Source organism: Bos grunniens, chromosome 18 (assembly GCF_055505025.1).
Source record: "Bos grunniens cultivar Pamir isolate PY7600 chromosome 18, Bosgru_T2T1.0, whole genome shotgun sequence".
Lineage (NCBI taxonomy): Eukaryota > Metazoa > Chordata > Mammalia > Artiodactyla > Bovidae > Bos > Bos grunniens.
Window position 1 is genome coordinate 54,907,582 of NC_141182.1, and position 20,784 is coordinate 54,928,365.

Sequence of the window (20,784 nt, forward strand, 5' to 3'; positions counted from 1 at the left end):
CTGACCCCTTCCTAGAATATTATCTTTAATGCACAAAATGAAACCCTTAGGATCCCAAGGGAACCAATTATACTGAAATACAGTTATCAGTATTTTTTAAAATTGACAAGGCTGTGACAGGGTAATAGGGTCTGGTGTACCAGCGAACAATTAGAAAGCTAGCTTGCAGTGGGTCTAATCAGTGATGAGTAAGCAATCACTGGAAATTCCAAACACAGTGTGAGAACATCAAAGATTCCTCTTGATGACCGTCTGGAATCCTTGCTCTCACAGGACTCATGTTCTCGTGAGGGAGACCCTCCCTGAAACAGAGAAATGTAAAATATGGTGATAAAGGCTGCAGAGAAGAATAAAGCAGCGAGAATGGAGGGATGGTGGGTACTGCATTAAACAGGGAGATCAGGGAGGGCTTCTCGGAAGAGGTGACATTTGGGTGGCGACTGGAAGGAGGGAAGGGTGAGAGGGCGGATGGGAGTGGTCGGGTGGGACTTTCCAGGTGGAGGAACAGCAAGTTCAAAGGGCCCTGAAAAGAGGGTTGTCTGAGGAACAGTGGAGAGGCCAGTGCGGCTGGATCTGAGGGATCAAGGGGGAGAGAGGGAGGAGAGGACAGAGGGAGCCTGCAGATCTTTCAGGGCCTTCTGGTCCACACTGAAGGCTTTGGCTTCTGCTTTGAGTGAAAGAAGAACAATGGAGAGCTGTGAACAGAGGAGTTTTCATGCACTCGTTTCCGTAATTATTATGATTACTTATAATTAAAATTAATATTGTTGGTGGTGTTACTATTTTATTATTGCTGTTTCCATGTCAGGAAGGGAGACAGGGGTGGAGTTTGAAGGCAGGACTGGGAACCCGCGCGCGCACCCATTTCGCAAAGGCACCGTGACTGTCTCCACCAGAGGGCGCCAGAGGCTGGGCGCCCGGTTTGGGGATGGGGGGGCGCCTCGTCCCGCCCCCCCTTCTCTGCCCCTCCCGTCCCTCCTCCCCGTTCTGGGCCCCACCCGGCTCAGACGGCTCCGGACGGGACCGCGAGCACAGGCCGCTCCGCGGGCGCCTCCGATCCCCGCGGGACCCCCGCCCAGCTCTCCCTGCCCGGTCCTGCAGTCTGCGCGCCCCCTTGGTGAGTGACCCCCAACTGAGGCTGTCGCCTCCCAGCCTCCGCCCGCTGAGCCCTCGAGCCTGCCCTGGCTCTGGATCATTCCCCTGCTTGCCAAAGACCCTCAGTCCCCACCCCAGGCAGTGTGTAGGGGGTCTCTCAGCCCCCCGGAAACCTATCTCCCTCACTGCCCCCCACCAGTCCCTTCAATCTGTAGCAGTGTTCCCCACTCTCCTCCTCCCTTCGCGGGGCCTTCCTTGGGGTCTCCCTCCACCGCATTCATCCACCTCTGTTCCATTCCTCCTCCCACCCCAAAAGCTCCTCTCCTACCTCACCAACCCCACTGCCTGTCCAACCACCCCAAAGCGTCCTCGCTAAGATGTCCCCCAGGTCCCTCCCTGTGTAGGACACCGCCCAGGGCCCCCTCCCTCTGCCAACGTCCCAGGTCTTGGCTCCAGCCTCTCCTTCACCTTTCTGGCACACCCTCCCTGAATTCTCCCCCTCCCACATATGCACACACTTTGTTTTTTTAAAGCATGGTTATGATTTTATGGATTTTAACATATTGGATGTGCAGTTAGTCTGGGTGCTCAAATTGTCCCATCTTTGGCCAGTGGGAGTCCTGTCGAGCCGGGACTCTGTCCCTGTGACATGCCCCATCCCAGTTTGAGCACTTTCCCGCTATCTGACCCAGACTCACTTGTTCTTTCCCTGCCTCAGACCCGGAATTAGCCATTTCTCCCGGAAGCCTCAGGTTCTCTTTTAGTGGAAAATGGAATTTAGAGACCCCAATCTGACCAAAAGTCGGTTCTGTGCAGAGATCAGTAAAATTATAAGCATCCACTTAGACTGATCAAGGGGGAAAAAAGAAAGAAAGCAAAGACACAAATGAATGATAATTGAGAATGAAAGGGGGAGGGAGGACATCACTACAGATACTACAGTGAATGAAAGGCCAGTAAGGGGATGTAGTGAACACAGTCTAGGTGCTGGGGGTGCTGGTTGCTGCTGGGCTGGTAATTTGTCCTCTCCCTAACTCCTTAGATCTGTGATAGGAGTGTTGGCTCTGAGGTCAGGTTATCTGGAGTCCCAGCTTGAGCACGTACTAGCAAAGTGATCTCAGGGAAGTTATACTATCTTCCTGAACCTCTATTTCCTTATCAGAAAAGTGGGGGTAATAATAGCTTTACCTTACAAGGTTGCTGTGAAGATTAAATGAGTTAGAGCAGTTTCTGGCATGCAGTGATCACAAATGTTATTATTCTCATGAATGATAACATCATGATCTGGGGGGGACCCAGGCAGTGTTGAGTCTCATTTCTCATCCTTGGGCCCACGTGTTCAGCCACTCTGTCCATCCATTTTACAGTTCCAGGTCATGAAACCCACCATCCTCTCTGACTAAATGCCCTTGTCACTCTTCAGGAAGCAGCTCAAAAGTCAGCCCAGGGGGCTTCCCCCTGTGGCTCAGCTGGTAAAGAATCTGCCTGCAGTGCAGGAGACCTGGGTTCGATCCCTGGGATGGGAAGATCTCCTGGAGAAGGAAACGGCTACCCACTCCAGTATTCTGGCCTGGAGAGTATGTATGGGAAAAGATTCTACAGGACACAACCAAGATCTGGTACAGCCAAATAAATAATAAACGTGAAAAAAAAAAAAAGTCAGCCCAGCCAGAGCTTTCCTAATCCTGTGATTGGTTCATCCTGTCCCCCTCTGGTGTCTACAAGTCTACCACCAGCTTTTCCCAGGCCTCGTTGATTGCTCCGTGCCCCGGTTCTCTCCGCACTGGAGGCTCCGAGTGTGTGGGGACTGGGCTCTGGTCTATTTTTGGATCCATACCCCTTGACACATGGTGTGATTTCAGTGAAAATTGCCAAATAATGGAAGGTGTGGGGACGGAGAAAGAAAAAGACAAAGGAATCCTTTTCTTCGGATCAGCTTCTGCATCCTTCCCCTTGTTTATCTCTTGGGCTTCCACCACCAATCTCGCTTCTTCCAGCATCTCTTTCTCTCCCTCCAGCTGGAATAATCACCTTCTTCCTCCTTCAGCCGCCAGCTCCTGCCATCCACCCTCAGTGCTCTCAGAAGCTCTCCCCCTCAACCCATCCCACCAGCCTTCCCCATCGATTCTACCTTCTGGCTCCCTTTCTTCTCCACCACCTCCTCCAGGCAGTCCCCCATCAACATCCTCTCCTCCCACAGGTAGCCCTCGCGCTGTGCATCTCCGTCAGAGCTCAGCGGGCAGCGTGCAGCCACCATGTTCAGCTGGCTGAAGCGGGGCGGGGCTCGGGGCCAGCAGCCGGAGGCCATCCGCACGGTGACCTCGGCCCTCAAGGAGCTGTACCGCGAAAAGCTGCTGCCTTTGGAGGAGCACTACCGCTTCGGGACCTTCCATTCTCCGGCCCTGGAGGATGCCGACTTCGACGGCAAGCCCATGGTGCTGGTGGCCGGCCAGTACAGCACGGGCAAGACCAGCTTCATTCAGTACCTGCTAGAGCAGGAGGTGCCCGGCTCCCGGGTGGGGCCCGAGCCCACCACCGACTGCTTCGTGGCTGTCATGCACGGTGACACTGAGGGCACCGTGCCTGGCAATGCCCTCGTCGTTGACCCGGACAAGCCCTTCCGTAAACTCAACCCCTTCGGGAATACCTTCCTCAACAGGTGTGCAGCCAGCAGCCCGGAGGGTGTCTTCCTGTCCCTGGCCCCCGTCTGTGTCCCATCCCCGCCTGTGTGTCTCTCCTTTTCAGTCCTAATCCCCTTCTCTCTACTAGAGCCTTCCTCTTCTTGCCTTCTCTCGGGGAGCAGTTAAGCCAGTGACGCCTCAGTTCGACTCCTGTCTAGCTGGGTGACTTTGGGCAAGCAACGTAACCTCTCTGTTTCTTATCCTCATCTGGAAAATGGGGATAACCATAGTCCTTCCTCCATAGGGCTGTTGTGGGGACTAAATGAATGAAAACATTCAAAGTGCTTAGAACAGCACCCTGCACAAAGTAAGTGCTCAATTAACATCAGCTGTTTTTGTTTTTTGTTTTTTTTTTTTAATATAGTTCTTATTCTTTATCCTAATCTTCCTTTTCTCTTCCAAGATTCTTTCCCTCTCCGAATCTGATTCTCCTCCGTGCAAGTCCTGGGTTCCCTTCTCATGCGTCCCCTCCTCCTACCGGTCCCTGCATTGACCCCTGACCTTCCCTCTGCCCCAGGTTCATGTGCGCCCAGCTCCCCAATCAGGTCCTGGAGAGCATCAGCATCATCGACACCCCGGGCATCCTGTCGGGGGCCAAGCAGAGAGTGAGCCGTGGTGAGTGAGGCTGGGCTCCTGGGTCCGAGGGAGGAAGGCCCAGGGTGGCTGCTAGGACTGTGTGAGCCCTGGCCCTGAGCTAGCTGCGTAGCCGAAGGGAGCTGGTGGAAGGCTGTGACTCCTCCGAGCTGGCGCGCGCTGAAGGGTGGGGGAGGCGTGTGGATGAACACGTGTGAACCCGCTGCGGCTGCATGTCTGGGCGGGTCCGAAGGATGGAGGGGGAGAGACCAAGAAAGAGGGAGAGTCCAAGGTGGACAGAGATTCAGAGGGCGAGGCCGGGATCCAGAGAGATGATCCGGAAAGTGGGAGACCCAGCGAGAAGGCAGAGCCTGGCGGGGAGGCCCTGGGCTCCTGTCAGCGCCTGGCTCCAGCTCTGGGCCACGGTTGGGGCTGAGGAGGGCCCGGGACGGGGAGTCTGGGCAGGGGCCAAGGGCGGCCAGGAATTTATAAACAGCTGTGCAGGGAGAGCGGCGGGGGGAGGGGGTGAATTCCAGCGGGGCCTCCGGGTGAGCCCGGCCCCCACCCCTGCCCTGCCTGGCTCGGTCTCCGCGCCGCCCCCCCATCCCCCCTCCCCGCATTTCTGTCCCTTCCACCCCTGCCCCGCGAGGCCTCGGAGGCCAGAAACTGGGGCAAAGGAGGTTGCAGTGTGGGGCAGAGGGGACCGGGAGGCGACGGCGAGGAGGCAGGGAGGCTGGGCCTCGCTCGGGCGAGGGCGCGGAGGGTTACCGGTGTCCCTGGTTGCTGCCCAGCGGGAGCCTGTCCCCGGGGAGAGAGGCAGGAGACAGCTGCAGAGGAGATCAGGGAGGGGGGAGGTGAGCTGCCAGCCCCATGGGGGAGGCAGGGGGCTGTGGGGGGGGTCCCTCGGGAGAGTCAGCGGGGGCCACTCCAAGCCAGGGCGGGGGTGCCAGATGGAGGCCCAAAGGAAGTGGGGGAGAGAACCGGGGTCTCTTTCTGTGGCTGCGGGAGTAGAGGAAGAGGAGGGTGTGTCTGTCTGTCTGTCTGTCTGTCTTGAGGGTGAGTGTGTGTATGAGTGTCTGTGCCCATGTGGGTCGCTAGGTGTGACTTTGGGCAGCTCCAAGGGCCTGGGGGTGGGGGGGGCGGGCTTGTGGGATTGTGTGTGACTGTGACTGACCGTGTCTCTGTAGGTAGTTGTATTGTGAAACGTGTGGTTGGTGTGTTGTGCAGGGGAACTTTTATTTGACTGTGTGGATCATTTGTGTGTGTCTGGGAAGGTGTGTGGGATTCCCAGGCGGCTCAGTGGTAAAGAACCCGCCTGCCAATGCAGGAGATGCAGATTTGATCCCTGGGTCGGGAAGATGCCCTGGAGGAGGAGACGGCAACCTACTCCAGTCTTGTTGCCTGGGAAATCCCATGGACAGAGGAGTCTGGCGGACTGCATCCATGTAACTGTGGGTGTGACTCTGAGGTGTCAGCGTTGTGCTCATGGTTGTACTTGTGTGTGGCCCTGTAGGACTGAGATGATTTTGTTAGATTAGGTATAACCACATCTCTGTATACAGTTGTGCCCTTGTGTGTACAAGTGAGGGTGTGTGTGTGTGCACAAGTGAGGGGGTGTGTGTGTGCACAAGTGAGGGTGTGTGTTTGTGCATGAGTGTATCTTTTGTGTAACTATATATGATTGCGTCTCTCGTTTGGTGGGTGTGCAGGTGTGCACAGGCTCGTTGTGTGCCTGCTGCTGTGTATCTGTTATGTTGTGTGGGTCTCACATTATCTTCACAGTTGTGTGACCCTGGATATCTGTGTAGGTTCCCAATTGCTATCGAGGGAGTGTGTGAGGGTCTGCATCTTGTAGCAAGTGACTCGGATGGTGTCCAGGTGTATGCTTGCTCCTGAGTGCACGTGTGCACGTGCATGTGTGTGTGCACTGATGGAACATGTGGCCTCTGTGTAGAATATCTGTGAATACACACGTGTGTGATTGTAGCAGAGGGGAGCCTTCTGGCAGGGTTCAAATCTGGCCTCTGCTCCTTCTCAGCTGTGAGACCTTGACCAAGCCACTTAACCTCTCCATGCCTTAGTTTTCCCACCTGTAAAATGGGAACATGATAGTCTCATGCCATACCTTGCTGCTCTCCCCAGTGGTCCAGTGGTTAGGACTCCATGCTTCCATTGCAGGGGTGCAGGTTCAACCCCAACGGGGGCCCAAGATCCTGTAGCCTGCATGCCACGTGGCGAGGCCAAAAAAAGAGTCAAAACGTGTGAGGCACTTAGAGCAGTGTGTGGCCCCCAGGAGGTGCTGGGAAGGCCCTGTGATGACCGCTTTCCCTCTGTGAGGCTGTCATCTGCACCTGGGGTGTCTGCCTGCCACGTCACCCATTCCCATGCTGACTCAACCTCCCTCCCTCCTCCCTCCCTGCGTGAGACACACTTTCCAAATCTGGATGTGTGTGTGTGTGTGTGTGTGTGTGTGTGGAGACACTGGGGACAGAGGAGGGGCCCTAGCTTTGGTCCCTCTGTTGACCTGGCCCTCCCTCCCCCCAAAACAGCGTCCCCCACCCATCCCATCCCATCCAGTCCCCTGTGGCTATAGGAACCTGCTTCCATTCAGGCAGGATGGGCCCGGCACAGCTCCCCGGCAGAGTGTAGAGGCCCCTAGGGCTGCGGCTCTGTGCTTCTGTGTCTGGAGCAAATGAACCAGTGGATTCCTTAACCACTCTGTTCCTCAGTTTCCCCTTTTGGAAAATAGGGGTCCTAAGAGTGCCTGTCTCCTGGAGTCGTTTTGAAGATTCAATGAGTTGAATCGGGGAGGGCATGAGGTGACTTCTGGTGAATCAGCGATGGCTCTCTGTCCCGCCAGTTAACTCCTCACTCCCCAGATCACCACTCAGTGTTTCCTCCTCCGGGAAGCCCTCCCTGACCACCCTCAGGCACACTCTTCCCCGGGCTCCTGCAGCTCCCTGGGTTTTCCCATCCTAGCCTCACCACTCTGGACGGTAAGCCCCGTAAGGACAGAACTGGGGCTATCTGAGCCACCCTGTGTGCCCAGCAGCTCCTGGATGGCTTCACCACAGCGTCTCACAGGCATCATGAGGAACTTTTGTGGATTGCTTGTCATGTGCCTAGCTCCGTGGGGGTTTTTTGTTTGATTTTAATGTTTATTTATTCGTTTGGTTGCATCGGGTCTTAGCTGCAGCAGGTGGGCTCCAGAGCGTGCAGGCTCAGTAGCTGCCGTGCGTAGTCACCCCACAGCATGTGGGATTTTACTTCCCCCACCAGGGATCGAACCTGTGTCCCCTGGTTTGCACGGTAGATTCTTAACCACTGGACCACCAGGAAAGTCCTTGGTTTTTTTTTTTTTTTTAAGTTTTATTGTATAATTTGCATGCCTAAAGCTCACTCCTTTTAAGTGTGTAGTTCAGAGCCAGGTACTGTTTAAGCTCTTCATATAGCTTAGCTCGTGTATTCTTTCCATCTTCACACAGTCCTAGGAGGTAGGTTCTATGATTTTACCAAAGAGGAAACAGAGGTTCAGAGAGGTTACTTGCTTCCTTAAGGTCACCTAGCTGATGGAAGCAGAGTCGGGATTCAAACTGAGGCCTTCCCGACTGCCAAGTCAGGGGGTCTCAACGGCTCCTCTCTGCTCTCCCAGGCATTGCTTGCTGCTGAATGAATGAGTGAATGAAGAAATGAATGGTGAAAGGAATGAATGAATGGGCCCAGGAGCCAGCTGTTGGTGGGATAGGTACCCTACGAAGGCAAGGACTTTGTGCGTTCTCTGTGGGATCCCCAGTGTCCAGGACAGGGCCCAGCACACAGGAGACTCTCGGTAATTTATTGTTAATAAATTTAGAATATTTAACATCTGCTATGGCAAGACTCTAACAAGGGCCCAAGTAAAATTTTCAGTTGCTGGATGGTAGGGTGATCAGACACATCTTGGGGAGGAGTTGGGGTTGATGGTGGCATTTGGGGGACTCAGAGGTCCACAGAAGTATAGGGAGTCTATTAGTAAACATTTCACTGTTTTAATAAGGGGACCGATGCAAGCTGCTAATATTTGCCCAAAGAATGAATGGAAAGGTGAAGGGGTGATTGTCCTCTGTAGTCAGATGGCTAGAGGGCCAGAGTGATGGGGAAATTCTGGAGGCTGGGGCCTGGAGCTATTTCCCACAGACAAAATTTTCAGTGGTTAACAACCTAAATATCTGTACAGTCCAGTTTGAGCCCAAAGCAATGAATGTCTCCCAGTGGCTGAAGGCTGGGGGCTGACCTCTGCTTTGGGGGACTGGAGCCCCTGTGACTCAGTGGTAAAGAATCCGCCAGCAGTGCAGGAGATGCAAGAGACGGTTGGATCCCTGGGTGGGGAAGATCCCCTGGAGGAGGGCATGGCAACCCACTCCAGTATTCTTGCCTGGAGAATCCCATGGACAGAGGAGCCTAGGGGGCTACAATCCACGGGGTTTCAGAGTCGGACGTGACTGAAGCGAGCACGTAGGCACACGCCCCTGTACCACCCTTCCCCGGCAGGCTACGACTTCCCGGCTGTGCTGCGCTGGTTCGCGGAGCGCGTGGACCTCATCATACTGCTCTTCGATGCTCACAAGCTGGAGATCTCAGACGAGTTCTCGGAGGCCATCGGCGCCCTGCGAGGCCATGAAGACAAGATCCGCGTGGTGCTCAACAAGGCCGACATGGTGGAGACGCAGCAGCTGATGCGTGTCTACGGGGCGCTCATGTGGGCGCTGGGCAAGGTGGTGGGCACACCCGAGGTGCTGCGCGTCTATATCGGCTCCTTCTGGTCCCAGCCCCTGCTGGTACCTGACAACAGGCGCCTCTTCGAGCTGGAGGAACAAGACCTTTTCCGCGACATCCAGGGCCTGCCGCGCCACGCTGCGCTGCGCAAGCTCAATGATCTGGTGAAGAGAGCCCGGCTGGTGCGGGTGAGCAGGGATGGGGGATGGGGAGGCAGCGGCCGCTCTTACCTTTCTCTGATCCTCCTCTACTTGGCTGCTGGTCCCTGATCTGGCATCAGCTATCTGAGGAGTTAGTTCACTAATCTGAGAAAGTTCTCCTGTTGTGCCTGGCCCTCTCTGCCAGGTGGTACTGGGAAGGGAGCTCTGACCACGGCAGTCCAGGGGAGAATACCGTTTCATCCCCAGAGTGACCACCCGGCACGGTCAGGGCTGAGAACTTGGGAGCCCAGGGGAAATCCTGGAGAACTTCTTGGAGGAGAGGGCATCTGAGCTGCAAACTGGAGGATTATGAGGATGAGGAGGGAAAAGGATTCTAGAAAATGGGGCCAGAAGAGGGGAAATGCCAGTGTTGAAGCCAGTGTAGATGGTGGGAGTAACTGCATCTGAGGGGTGGGGGTGGGGTGGGGTGGGTGAGAGTCAGATCACCCGGGACTGTGGTCTGGAACCTGTGCTTTGTCCCAAGGGCACTGGGGAGCCATGGAAGGACTCAGGGTAGGGGAAGGACAGGGTCAGACCCTCCCTGCCTTCTGCAGGGTGGATTCAAGGGCAGTAAGACTGGGTTCCCATACTAAGGAGGAGGCTGGGGGACCGAGGAACAAGGAGAAGCCTGGATCAGGATATAGCCTTGGGGAAGGGGAGGGGAGCACTGGTTTAAGAGCGTTTCTGGAGGCCGAATGGAACATTCACAGGAGAGGCTGCCAGCCAGGCTGGAGGTGGGGCAGGAAGCGGAGCAGGCAAGGAGGCCTGGAAGATTATGGGAGGTGGAGGAGCCTGAGGTGTTGGTTTAAGGAGCAGCAGAGGTGGTGAGTCAGAGCCACCCCCCCCCACCCCCCCCCTCCCCGCCCAGGAATCCTCCTTAGGAGGGAGCGGCCCAGTGTGGTCAGCTCCTGAAGCCTCCAGAAAACACCTTTCGCTCCTCTGCCCAGGCCCTGGACTGTCTCTGTCCGTCTCTCTAGATCTCCTCATTTCTACCTCTTTCTGTTTTTTTCTCTTTTTCTTTTTTCCCTCATCATTCTCTTTTCTCTTTCTCTCCTCTCTCCATCCTCTCCCTCCCTCGGTCTCCCCCCTGGTTCACCCGCTTCCCCCACGGACCCGGTCCCGCAGGCCCCTCGGGGAAGCTGCTCCCGCAGTAGCGGGAGCTAGAACCCCAAGGTCCGTGGGACCGAGGGGCAGGGTGGGGCCGGACACCTGGTGCCCCCACCACGCAGGAGGCGGCTCCGGAAACCCAGACAAACCCCGGAGTCCCGGACCCGCGCCCAGGCTCAGCCCGCCCACCCACCTTATCTCTTCCTGGCACCTTCCCCCGCTTCCTCTCTGGAAAAGCCATTAGCGTTCTCCCTCCTCGCGTCTTCTGGGCTTCAGAAGAGCGGCCCTTAGGCCCCGCCCCCCACCCCCATTGGCCCGCTCTCGCAGGCCCCACCCACCGGCCTGGCCACACCCCTGTCCTGATTGGCCCCTTCAGACCTACCCCCTTGGCACCCACACCTACCCCCTTGCTCCTGCAGCTACTCTGTGGCTCCCCAGTTGCCCCTCAAGATACGGGATCTACTGTGACCGAGCCTCGGTGCCCTTCCTCTGCCCTGTGTCACCCGCTCATCCCCCGCCCCCCCGCCCCCGCCACACCTGGTCCAGCCATCACACAGCCGCCCACACCATTCACCTCTGCACATGTTTTTCCCCAACAGTACAAGGCCTCTCCTCACTCTTGGTAACTACCCCTCTATGCCTCAGTTTCCCTGTCTGTAACGATCTAGGATGTGGGTGAGCCCTCTGGCTCTGCCCTTTGTTTGAAGCGACAGCTGCTTTTTAGAAGGAGCGATTTCCATGGGCTGTGTGACGCTTGAGCACAGGTCAAGACCCTTGATGGGCAGAGTCTTGGGAGGTTCTAATTCTAAAGAGGCCAGGGTGCCCTGAGCCTTCCTACAGAGCTCTCTGAGGCAGCTCAGTAGCTTTCATTCCACAGTAACTGAGCGCCGACACTGTGCTCCTGTACTGTTCTAAACCCTGGGGATGCCGCAGAAAACAGAAGCAGATAGTTTCTTTCCTTGTAGAATTGCTTTTTAATAGGGAAGTGAGTATTAAACAAATTCAGCTCTAATACACTGAGTGTGATAAGGATTATAAAGAAACATGAAGCAGAGGAGAGACTGGTGGGCTATTTAAGGGACTAGGGTCATCAAGGAGGGTCTCCTGGAGGAGGTGACTCTTGAGCAGAGAACTAAATGAGGGGAAGGGGTGAGCAGAGTGGAGATATGGGGGAAACTGTACCCAGGCAGAGGGAACAGCAAGTGCAAAGGCCCTGAAACCAGGACATGCTTGAATATGGAGTCCAGGGTGGCTGGAGGAGACAGGATGGTGGAGATGAAAGGATATGAGGATTCAAAGCCAGCCAAGGTGTCACCAGAATGTTTAGCATTCTAAACCTATGACTCACTAAAAGGAATTTTTAACGAGTGTTTCTAATTGAACATTTAAGACCATCTCATGGGGAAGCACTCATGTACTGTCAAAGGTGCCCCCTCCCACCCCTGACCCTGACAGCCCTCAGTTTCTCTTTCCCGCAGACAACCCCCAGGAATAGTTTCTTCTGTCTTTTTCCAGATACATTCTATTTTCACTTAAGCATATCCATTTAATTATTGAGCTTCCTATTTAAAAAAATAGGGCTTCCCTGGTGGCTCAGATGGCAAAGAATCTGCCTGCAATGCGGGAGACCTGGGTTCCATCCCTGGGTGGGGAAGATCCCCTGGAGGAGGGCATGGCAACCCACTCCAGTATTCTTGCCTGGAGAATCCCATGGACAGAGGAGCCTGGCGGGCTACAATCCATGGGGTCGCAGAGTCAGACACAACTGAGTGACTAAGCACAGCACATTTAAAAACAGGACATATGAATGCTGGTTTTCTCTCCTCGTTTACTTTTTGATAGCATACGAGATTGTGGCTCAGAGGTTCTCAAGTTCACTGGTTTACTTCACAAATATTTCTTGAGTCTTTTCTCTGCACACTGTGCCAGCGCTGGGGACAGAGGAAACAAAAAGGTCCCAGCCCTCCTGGAGCGCATTCTGATGAAAGGAGACAGAATAAGTAAATAATGATGGATTGCGATAAGTGCTGTGAATGAAACAATGAAAGTAAAGATAGAGAGAAATTGGATGGTGGTGCTTGGGGCACCCGCTTCCCACAGGATGGTCTCTGAGGAGGTGACATCAGAAGGAAGCTGAAGGGTGGGATTTCCCCAGTGGCCGGGCTGTTAAGCCTCTGCCTTCCAGTGCAGGGGGCACGAGCTCAATCCCTAGTTGGGGAACTAAGAACTAAGATCCACATGTAGCCTGGTGCGGCCAAAAAAAGAAAAAAGGAAGCTGAAGGACTCAGTTGTTGGAAGACCAGGGCGGAATTCCAGGCAGAGGGTAGCATGTGCAAAGGCCTTGATGTAGGAGAGTTTTGCAGGCTGATTTTAAAAACAAAAGGAAGGCTGTTGAGGAAGCTTAAGCAGATAGGGGCAGGGGGCAAGGCATGTCAAGCAGTGCTTCTCAAACCTTTCCATCTCAGGACATCATCACACTCTTAAACATTATGGAAGACCCCAAAGAGTTTGTATATACACAGATTAGATCTTTCTGTATTAACCGTATTAGGACACTGAGGGAATTCCCTGGTGGTCCAGAGGTTAACACTTGGGGCTTTCACCGCCATGGCCTGAGTTCAGTCCCTGGTTAAGATCCCACAAGCCTCGTGGCGCAGCCCAAAAAAGAAAAAGTTAAAACTGAGAAACGTTTCACTTTCTCTCATAATATTAATTAACCAACAATACTTATATCAGCCTCACCATGAGGCTTGTAGGATCTTACTTCCCCGACCAGGGATTGAACCTGAGCCCTTGGCAGTGAAAGTGTAGAGTCCTAACCACTGGACCACCGGGGGTTCCCAAACAATACTTACATACTTAATAGTAGATAACAATTTATTATAAATGTTATCAATACATTATTGATCATGCCAATGTATATTAACAGATATTGATAGTCTTATCAAATCATTTAAAATAGCAAGAAAAACCTATTGCCTGTTAACCTAAGTAGCAGATGGTTTGGGCTTCCCTGGTGGCTGAGATGATAAAGAATCTGCCTGCAATGCAGGAGACCTGGGTTTGATCTCTGGGTCAGGAAGATCCCCTGTAGAAGGAAATGGCAACCCACTCCAGTATTCCTGCCTGGAGAATCCCATGGACAGAGGAGCCTAGTGGGCTCCAGCCCATGGGGTTGCAGAGTCAGACATGACTGAGCGACTAAGCACAGAAACACACAACAGATGTTTTATGAAAATTAACTGTTTTCCAAAACCCCCCAAAAAACAACTTAGAGAGGACAGTGGCCCTGTTTTGCATGTTTGCAAATCTCTTTAATGTCTGGCTTCAAAGGTGACATCTGGATTCGAACATCTGTTTCTACATTCAGTTAGTTGCAGTATCTTTTAGCCTTTAAAAATTCCACGATTCACTCAGGAGGGAATGAAGGTAAAAAAGACAAATAGCACCTCAGCATTCTTGTGAAAGTAGTTTTGAGTGTGCGACCCCCTTAAAGAGTCTTGGGGACCCCCTGGGGATTCCCCGGACCACACTTGGAGAATTGCTGCCATAAGGCCTTGGCGGCTGTGGGAGGAATTTTGCACTTGGATAAGAAGCAAATTGAAACTTGGGAGCAGTGGCTCATGGTCTGGCACTTGTTCCTAAAAAAACAAAAAACTCCAGCTGCTGCTTCACAGGGAAAGGATTGAAGGGTCCAGAGGGTGAGCCAGGAGTCCAGTGGGGTGACAGGTGTGTCCCCCACCAGGCAAGAGATGGTGAGGTGGGGAGAAATGGAAAAATGGGAGAGAGTTCAAAGGAGTTCAAAGGAACGACTGATGAAATGGATGTGACCAATGAGACTGCTAAGTCACTTCAGTCGTGTCCGACTCTGTGTGACCCCATAGACGGCAGCCACCAGGCTCCCCCATCCCTGGGATTCTCCAGGCAAGAACACTGGAGTGGGTTGCCATTACCTTCTCCAATGCATGAAAGTGAAAAGTTAAAGTGAAGTCGCTCAGTTGTGTCCGACTCTTAGTGACCCCATGGACTGCAACCTACCAGGCTCCTCCATACATGGGATTTTCCAAGCAAAGTTCTGGAGTGGGGTGCCATTGCCTTCTCCAATGAGAAGGGAGGATCAAATCAGGAGTAATTTCCAGATCTCTGGGCTCCACTGGGCAGGCAGAGGTGGGGGGGGTGCCATTTGCCTCCAGAGATGGGCACAGCTGAGGGTGACACGGCCGGGCGGGGCCTGAATTCCACCGCGGGCGTCCCCGGGATGGAGCTGTCCAGGAATGTTGACAAGGCAATCGGCTCTGAGTCGAGCTCCAGGGAGAGGCCGAGGCTGGTATGTAGACTTGGCAGTGGACATGGAGGGATGTTGAAGCCACAGGAGGGGCTGAGAGGAGAGGGGAGAGCCCCTGTACCCACGGCAGCAGCAGCTCGCCTGTAACTGTTAGAAATTCATACTCTCAGGCCCCATGCCGGACCTGGTAACTTGGAAACTCCAGCCAACCCATGTTTTAAGGAGCCCTCCTGGGTGACAGAGGCAGGCTCAGGCAAGAACTCTCCTCCCTACAGGTTCACGCCTACATCATCAGCTACCTGAAGAAGGAGATGCCCTCCGTGTTTGGGAAGGAAAACAAGAAGAAGCAGCTGATCCTCAAGCTGCCCGTCATCTTCGCCAAGATTCAGTTGGAGCATCACATATCCCCTGGCGACTTCCCGGACTGCCAGAAGATGCAGGTGGGTGGACGCCCAGGAGGGAGGGGTAAGGGGTGATGGGAAGGTCAACTCCCATAGGCTCAGGATGGGGCCTTGAAAACTAGAGGGATGGATGGCAGGTTCCTGAAAGCACCTCCCACAAATGGTTCCGTGAGAGTATGGTTGTGTGAGTTAGGATAAGGGAGTGAAGAGAAAACCCAAAGTAATAGTAGCCTAATTAGGACTAGAAGTTTATTTCTCTCCTTCATAAATATCCTGGAAGATGGTCCAGGGCTGGTTTTGTGCTTTACAGAACCAGTTCTCTTCTGTCCATGCCTGGCCCATTCTCCATGCCTGGCCTCCAGGCCCAAGAACTCCTCATGGTACAAAATGGCTGTGGAAACTCCAGCCATTGTGTCTGCATTCCAGCCAGCAAGAAGTGCGGGAGGGGGGAATTAATGGTACAATCTCTCTAAGAACACTTTTTAGAGCAGTGCCATCCAATACTGCTTTCTATGATGATGGAAATGTTCTATTCTGTGCTGTCCAATGTAGTAGGCACTAGCCACATTAAACCTGAAATTTTAGGTTTTAACTAATTTAAATAACCATATGTGGCTACTATATTGAACAGGGTAATTCTGTATTTGCAAGTGCAACCTGTGCTGACTTCTGGTTGGCCAGAACATAGTCACATGGCCACAGTGCTGCAAGGGAAGCTAGGAAGTGTAGTTTTTCCTCTAGGTGCTTAGGTAACTCAGGGATTCTATACTGAGGAGGAAGGGAAGATGGATATTGGGGGATCACTGAAGGCTCCTCCTATGTTCAGGCCTAGGATTAACCAGTGACATGGAAAGCACTGGGTCTGGGGGTGGCAGCCTGGGGTAGATGGAGAGCCGCTGGAGGTGGGCCCGGGCAGGAGCAACCATTGGACATGGGGACAGAGATACGAGCTCAGGCATGGAGATGAGGACTAGCCCCTTGCCCAGGCTCTGCTTTGAGGCTGTGTTGGGGTGATACTCAAAGCCTGTGACCTTTGGGTTTGCGATGTTTCTACTCCAAGACTGAGGAATTATAGTACAGTGAAATTCCTCTTGGCCACTGACTAGCTCCATGAACCTGTGCAAGTCACTTACCTTTCCTGAGCCTCAGTTTCTTCAACTGGAAAATGGGCATCATCCTGATTGTATCTACCCTGAATGCTGAATTGACTGGTGTTAGTGACTTCCTTAGGACAGTATCTAGCACTGAGTTTGGGCTGGATCAAGGTTTCTTAACCTCTGAGCTACTGACATTTGGGACTAGATAATTCTTCACTGTAGGGGGCTGTCTTGTGCATTGCAGCCCCCTGTGTTTAGCAGCATCCCTGGGCTCTACTCACTAGATGTCAGTAGCACTCCCAAATTACGACAATCAAAAACATCTCCAGATAGTGCCCACTGTCCCCTGGGGGATACCACCATCCCTGGCTGAGAGCCGCTGGACTCGATAAAGAGCAGCTGTGAAGATTACAGCTACGTTTACTGAGCACTTGATCCAGATGAATTCATTTAGCCTTTGCCACCTCCCAATGAGGGCAGTGCTAGTTCTCAACCTGTTTTACACATCTGAAAACTGACAGGGAAACCAGAGAGGTCAAGTCACTTTCCTGAGGATGCACAGCTCCCAAGTTGGGTTGGAACCTGGGCAGTCTGGCCTTGGAGTCCTTCTCACTCACAACCATCACACCCCTGTCACTTTTTTGTTGTTATGATTTTTTTTCTGGCTAGGCTGGGTCTTCATTGCTGCTCAGGCTTTTCTGTAATTGTGGCGAGCGGGGGTTACTCTGGTTGTGGCGCATGGGCTTCTCACCGCGGTGGCTTCTCTCGTTTCGGAGCACAGGCTTCAGTAGTTGCTGCACCTGGGCTCAGTAGTTGCGGCTCTCAGGCTCCAGAGCACAGGCTCAATAGTGTGGCACTTGGGCTTAGGTGCTCCGAGGCATGCGGGATCGTCTCAGATCAGGGATCAAACCCGTGACTCCGGCATTGGGAGACAGAGCCTTTACCACTGGGCCCCACCAGGGAAGCCCCCACACCCTTGTCTCTTTATGGTCTCTTATGATCTTTATATACCTTGGCTCTGGAAATTTAACGTGGCGCCAGAATGTGGATTAGTCTTTGCAGCGACTGTCCTGGTGCAACTGACTTAGCAACGGTGCACGTGAGGAGCAGGGTGACCACAGACTCTGCCCAGCAGGGGCTCAGCTCTTGCACCAGATGACTTCTTGCCTGGGGCCAGGATTTGGGGGTGGGGTGGGGTGGTGGGGGCGGTCCCAGGATCTCCTGATGACTTGTCCATCCCAAACCTAACCACCAAATAAGGAGCAAGCCGCTTAGCCCTTTCTGTGTGGTGGGGTAACAGAGCCAGTAGGGTGGCAGGAATTGCATTTTCTTAATTTGCATGATGGTCGGGGGTGCTGGCTGGGCGCTGGGGTGCCTAGCGGGTGGGCAGGGCTGAGGGCTGTGCTCTGGTAAAGCTCATGTCACCATGTTGAAATCCTCCTCCACTGGCTGGCAGATGGCTGCTGCTCTGAGTCAGAGGTCCCTGTTCTCCCTCTCGTCCAGTGAGTCATGGGGCGGTGGGACCTTGCTGCCAAGTCTGTACTGAGTGGTGGGTACTCAGGTGAATTGGGGTGTTCCCCCATAATCAGATACTTCTGCCCGTCTCCATCAAGAGCTGCCTGAGTGTCCTGGAGCCAGCATGGGGCTGGGGGACCTGGGGATGGTGCCTCCTGACTTCTCTGTGTCTCTCCCTCCGCCCCTGCCACCTCCCTGCAATCAGGAGCTGCTGATGGCTCATGACTTCACCAAGTTCCACTCGTTGAAGCCAAAGCTGCTGGAGGCCCTGGATGAGATGCTGACCCACGACATCGCCAAGCTCATGCCCCTGCTCCGGCAGGAGGAGCTGGAGAGCACGGATGTGGGTGTGCAGGGGGGCGCTTTCGAGGGCACCCACATGGGTCCCTTCGTGGAGCGGGGGCCTGATGAGGCCCTGGAGGACGGAGAGGAGGGCTCGGATGATGACGCCGAGTGGGTGGTGACCAAGGACAAGTCCAAGTACGACGAGATCTTCTACAACCTGGCGCCGGCCGACGGCAAGCTGAGTGGTACCAAGGCCAAGACCTGGATGGTGGGCACCAAGCTCCCCAATTCCGTGCTGGGCCGCATCTGGAAGCTGAGCGATGTCGACCGCGACGGCATGCTGGACGACGAGGAGTTCGCCCTGGCCAGCCACCTCATCGAGGCCAAGCTCGAGGGCCACGGGCTGCCCACCAACCTGCCCCGCCGCCTGGTGCCACCCTCCAAGCGGCGCCACAAGGGCTCAGCCGAGTGAGCCAGCCCCCCGCCCCACCCTCGCCTGCCCGTTCTCCCTCCCTCTCGCCCTGCTGTGGCTCCCCAGCTCTGGATGGCTGCACACACATCTCCACCCCCGCCCACAAGCGCGCTCCCTGCCCACTCTCCCAGCTGTAAGGATGGGGGTCCCTCTGCCCCCACCCCCCACCGTCAAACAGTGGGGACCAGGGGAGGGGCAAGGCTTCTCTGCCCACACTCCACGCCTATAGCCTCACGTTACACGTAGCACGTCATTCCGACACTAACACACGGAAGCACCCATCCGTGCCTCATTCATTCACGTATTTATTGAGCACCTTCGATGTTCAGGGCTCTTTCTAGACACTGGGGAGTAAAACAGACACATTTATCTGCTGCTCTCATGGAGCTGACATTCTCAGGAGAGAGCATGCCTAAGGGTCACTCACACTCAGACACACACCCAGCCCCAACCAGTCTGATCCCTGGTTCTGAGCGAGACCCCTCGCCTATCCCCATAAGTGAGCCGCCGCTTGGTTGAAATGACTAACACAGGGGCCCCACCGCCCCACTTCCTCTTGCCCATCGGGGCAAGGCCCCTTCACCCCATCGGGTCCTCAGGACCACCGGGGGCTCAGAGCCGGGAGATGCAACCTCCTACTTCCTCCGCGGGACCCCTCTTAGCCCCGCCCCCCATTCCGGCCACACCCCTTTCTTGACTAAGGATCCTCAGTTGACGAAAAGCCCCCTCCACGCCTGTTCCTCCCAGACCCGCGCACACTCTGAGGCCTTCTGTCCTCTACTGCTCACCTGCTCTGGACTGAAAGCCTGGCCTGCTGCCTGCCCCCCAGGCTCCCCACAACTGATGGTCTGCATTTTAGACGGCGGGGGCACGGCCTCTCCGCCCACCGTCCATATTTAAGTGGAGCCCCTGCCAGATAGGAAAGCCCCAGGACGTCATTTTAGTCCCCTTTTCAGGGACGTCGTGGGGGGAGGGGTTCTTGGTGCTACAGCCCTCCCTCCCCTCCCCTAAAAGGAACTCTCAACTCCCACTACACACACCTTTCCCTGCCTTCAACACACTTTAGTGCTTGACCCTGGTGGGGGAGCCCACGGAAAAGATGGGGGGAAGAGCGAAATAGATGGGGATGACGCCCGCTCCAGGGAGCTCGCTGGGATTTCCACGCCCATCACCCCTCGCCCCGTGCCCCGGAGGGGACTGTGAACGGAACAGCGTTCCCAGAGTGCAAATAAAGCCAAGGCTTCTTTCCCAGTGCGAGTCTGGCTGTCTTGGGATGGGATGAGGGCAGGGATCGCTCTCGGCCCAAACCCCCTGGGGAAGGACGACCCTGGGCAGGACTTCACGGCGGGGAGCGAGGCGGGGGGGGGGGGGGTCCCTCCAAGCTCTCAGGGGCGGAGGTGGAGGCCATGACTCAATGCATCGGGAGCCTGATGACTCAGGCCTGGGCTGGGGGCCAGACCGACATATTTTCCGTAGAAAAGTTACTCTGGGGCCCTCCCTCTGGGACATCCCTCCTTCCTACCTCCTGCCGTGGGAGCCTGGGAACCAAGCCCTGGGGCGTAGGGTTTTGTGTGTGTGTGTGTGTGTGTGTGCGCGTGTGTGCACCCCTGCCCTCCTCCCTCTCCTCCAACGTCCACCCACACAACCTGGGAACACAGCTCTTGACATGTAACACCAGCGGGCTCCCGGAGGAGAGGCGGTGATGCTGCCCATCAGGAACACCAAGTGTGCGCACGCTCTGGCTCACACCCGGGGGACTCGGGCCTCCGCAACGCAGCGGACCCAGCTCCTGGTTCCGCGAACTCACACCCAGGCCACACCCACGGCGCTCGGGGACACGCTGTCCTCGCGCCTTCCCCGCCCACGCGCGCCCAGTGGCTCGGCTCCTGGCGCCCCCTGGTGGACGCTCGAGAGCTAGGTTGGCGAGTCGGTGACCACACCCCCCACTTCTCACACTGCCCGCCCCGCCCCCCCACCCCACCCTGCCCAGTCCCAGGTGATGGGTAAGCGGGTCTCTAGGGCCACAACCCGGGGGCCCGTCACCTTTCCCATGCCGAATTCTGCGATGTGAATCCCCGAGTGGCGTTTTCCCTCTCTGTGCGTTTATGAGGCTCTGGATCCCTATGGATGCTTGCCAGGACCCCAGGGCCTCTGAGCTTCCTTCCTTATTTGTAAACAGACTAGATTTGTTATAAGATGAAGTCTCAAGGGGCAAGGCAGTAACAATAGCTAACGTTTAGCTCCATCTTAAGGGCTTTGTATATATTACCTTGTTTAATCTCCAGAATAACCTATGAGGCTCAGTATTCTGAGCGTGC

At 54.9% G+C, this 20,784-nt stretch overlaps 1 protein-coding gene across 1 annotated transcript; it reads left to right on the plus strand.

Annotated features, from left to right (window-relative positions):
* Positions 1–1,005: 1,005 nt before the first annotated feature.
* EHD2 (EH domain containing 2) lies at positions 1,006–19,717 on the plus strand. Its single transcript, XM_086349653.1, has 6 exons — positions 1,006–1,117; positions 3,296–3,754; positions 4,294–4,391; positions 8,880–9,292; positions 14,972–15,136; positions 17,915–19,717. Exons 2-6 carry the CDS (start codon positions 3,351–3,353, stop codon positions 18,464–18,466), a joined length of 1,632 nt encoding a protein of 543 aa, XP_086205779.1. The 5' UTR covers positions 1,006–1,117; positions 3,296–3,350; the 3' UTR covers positions 18,467–19,717.
* Positions 19,718–20,784: the final 1,067 nt, after the last annotated feature.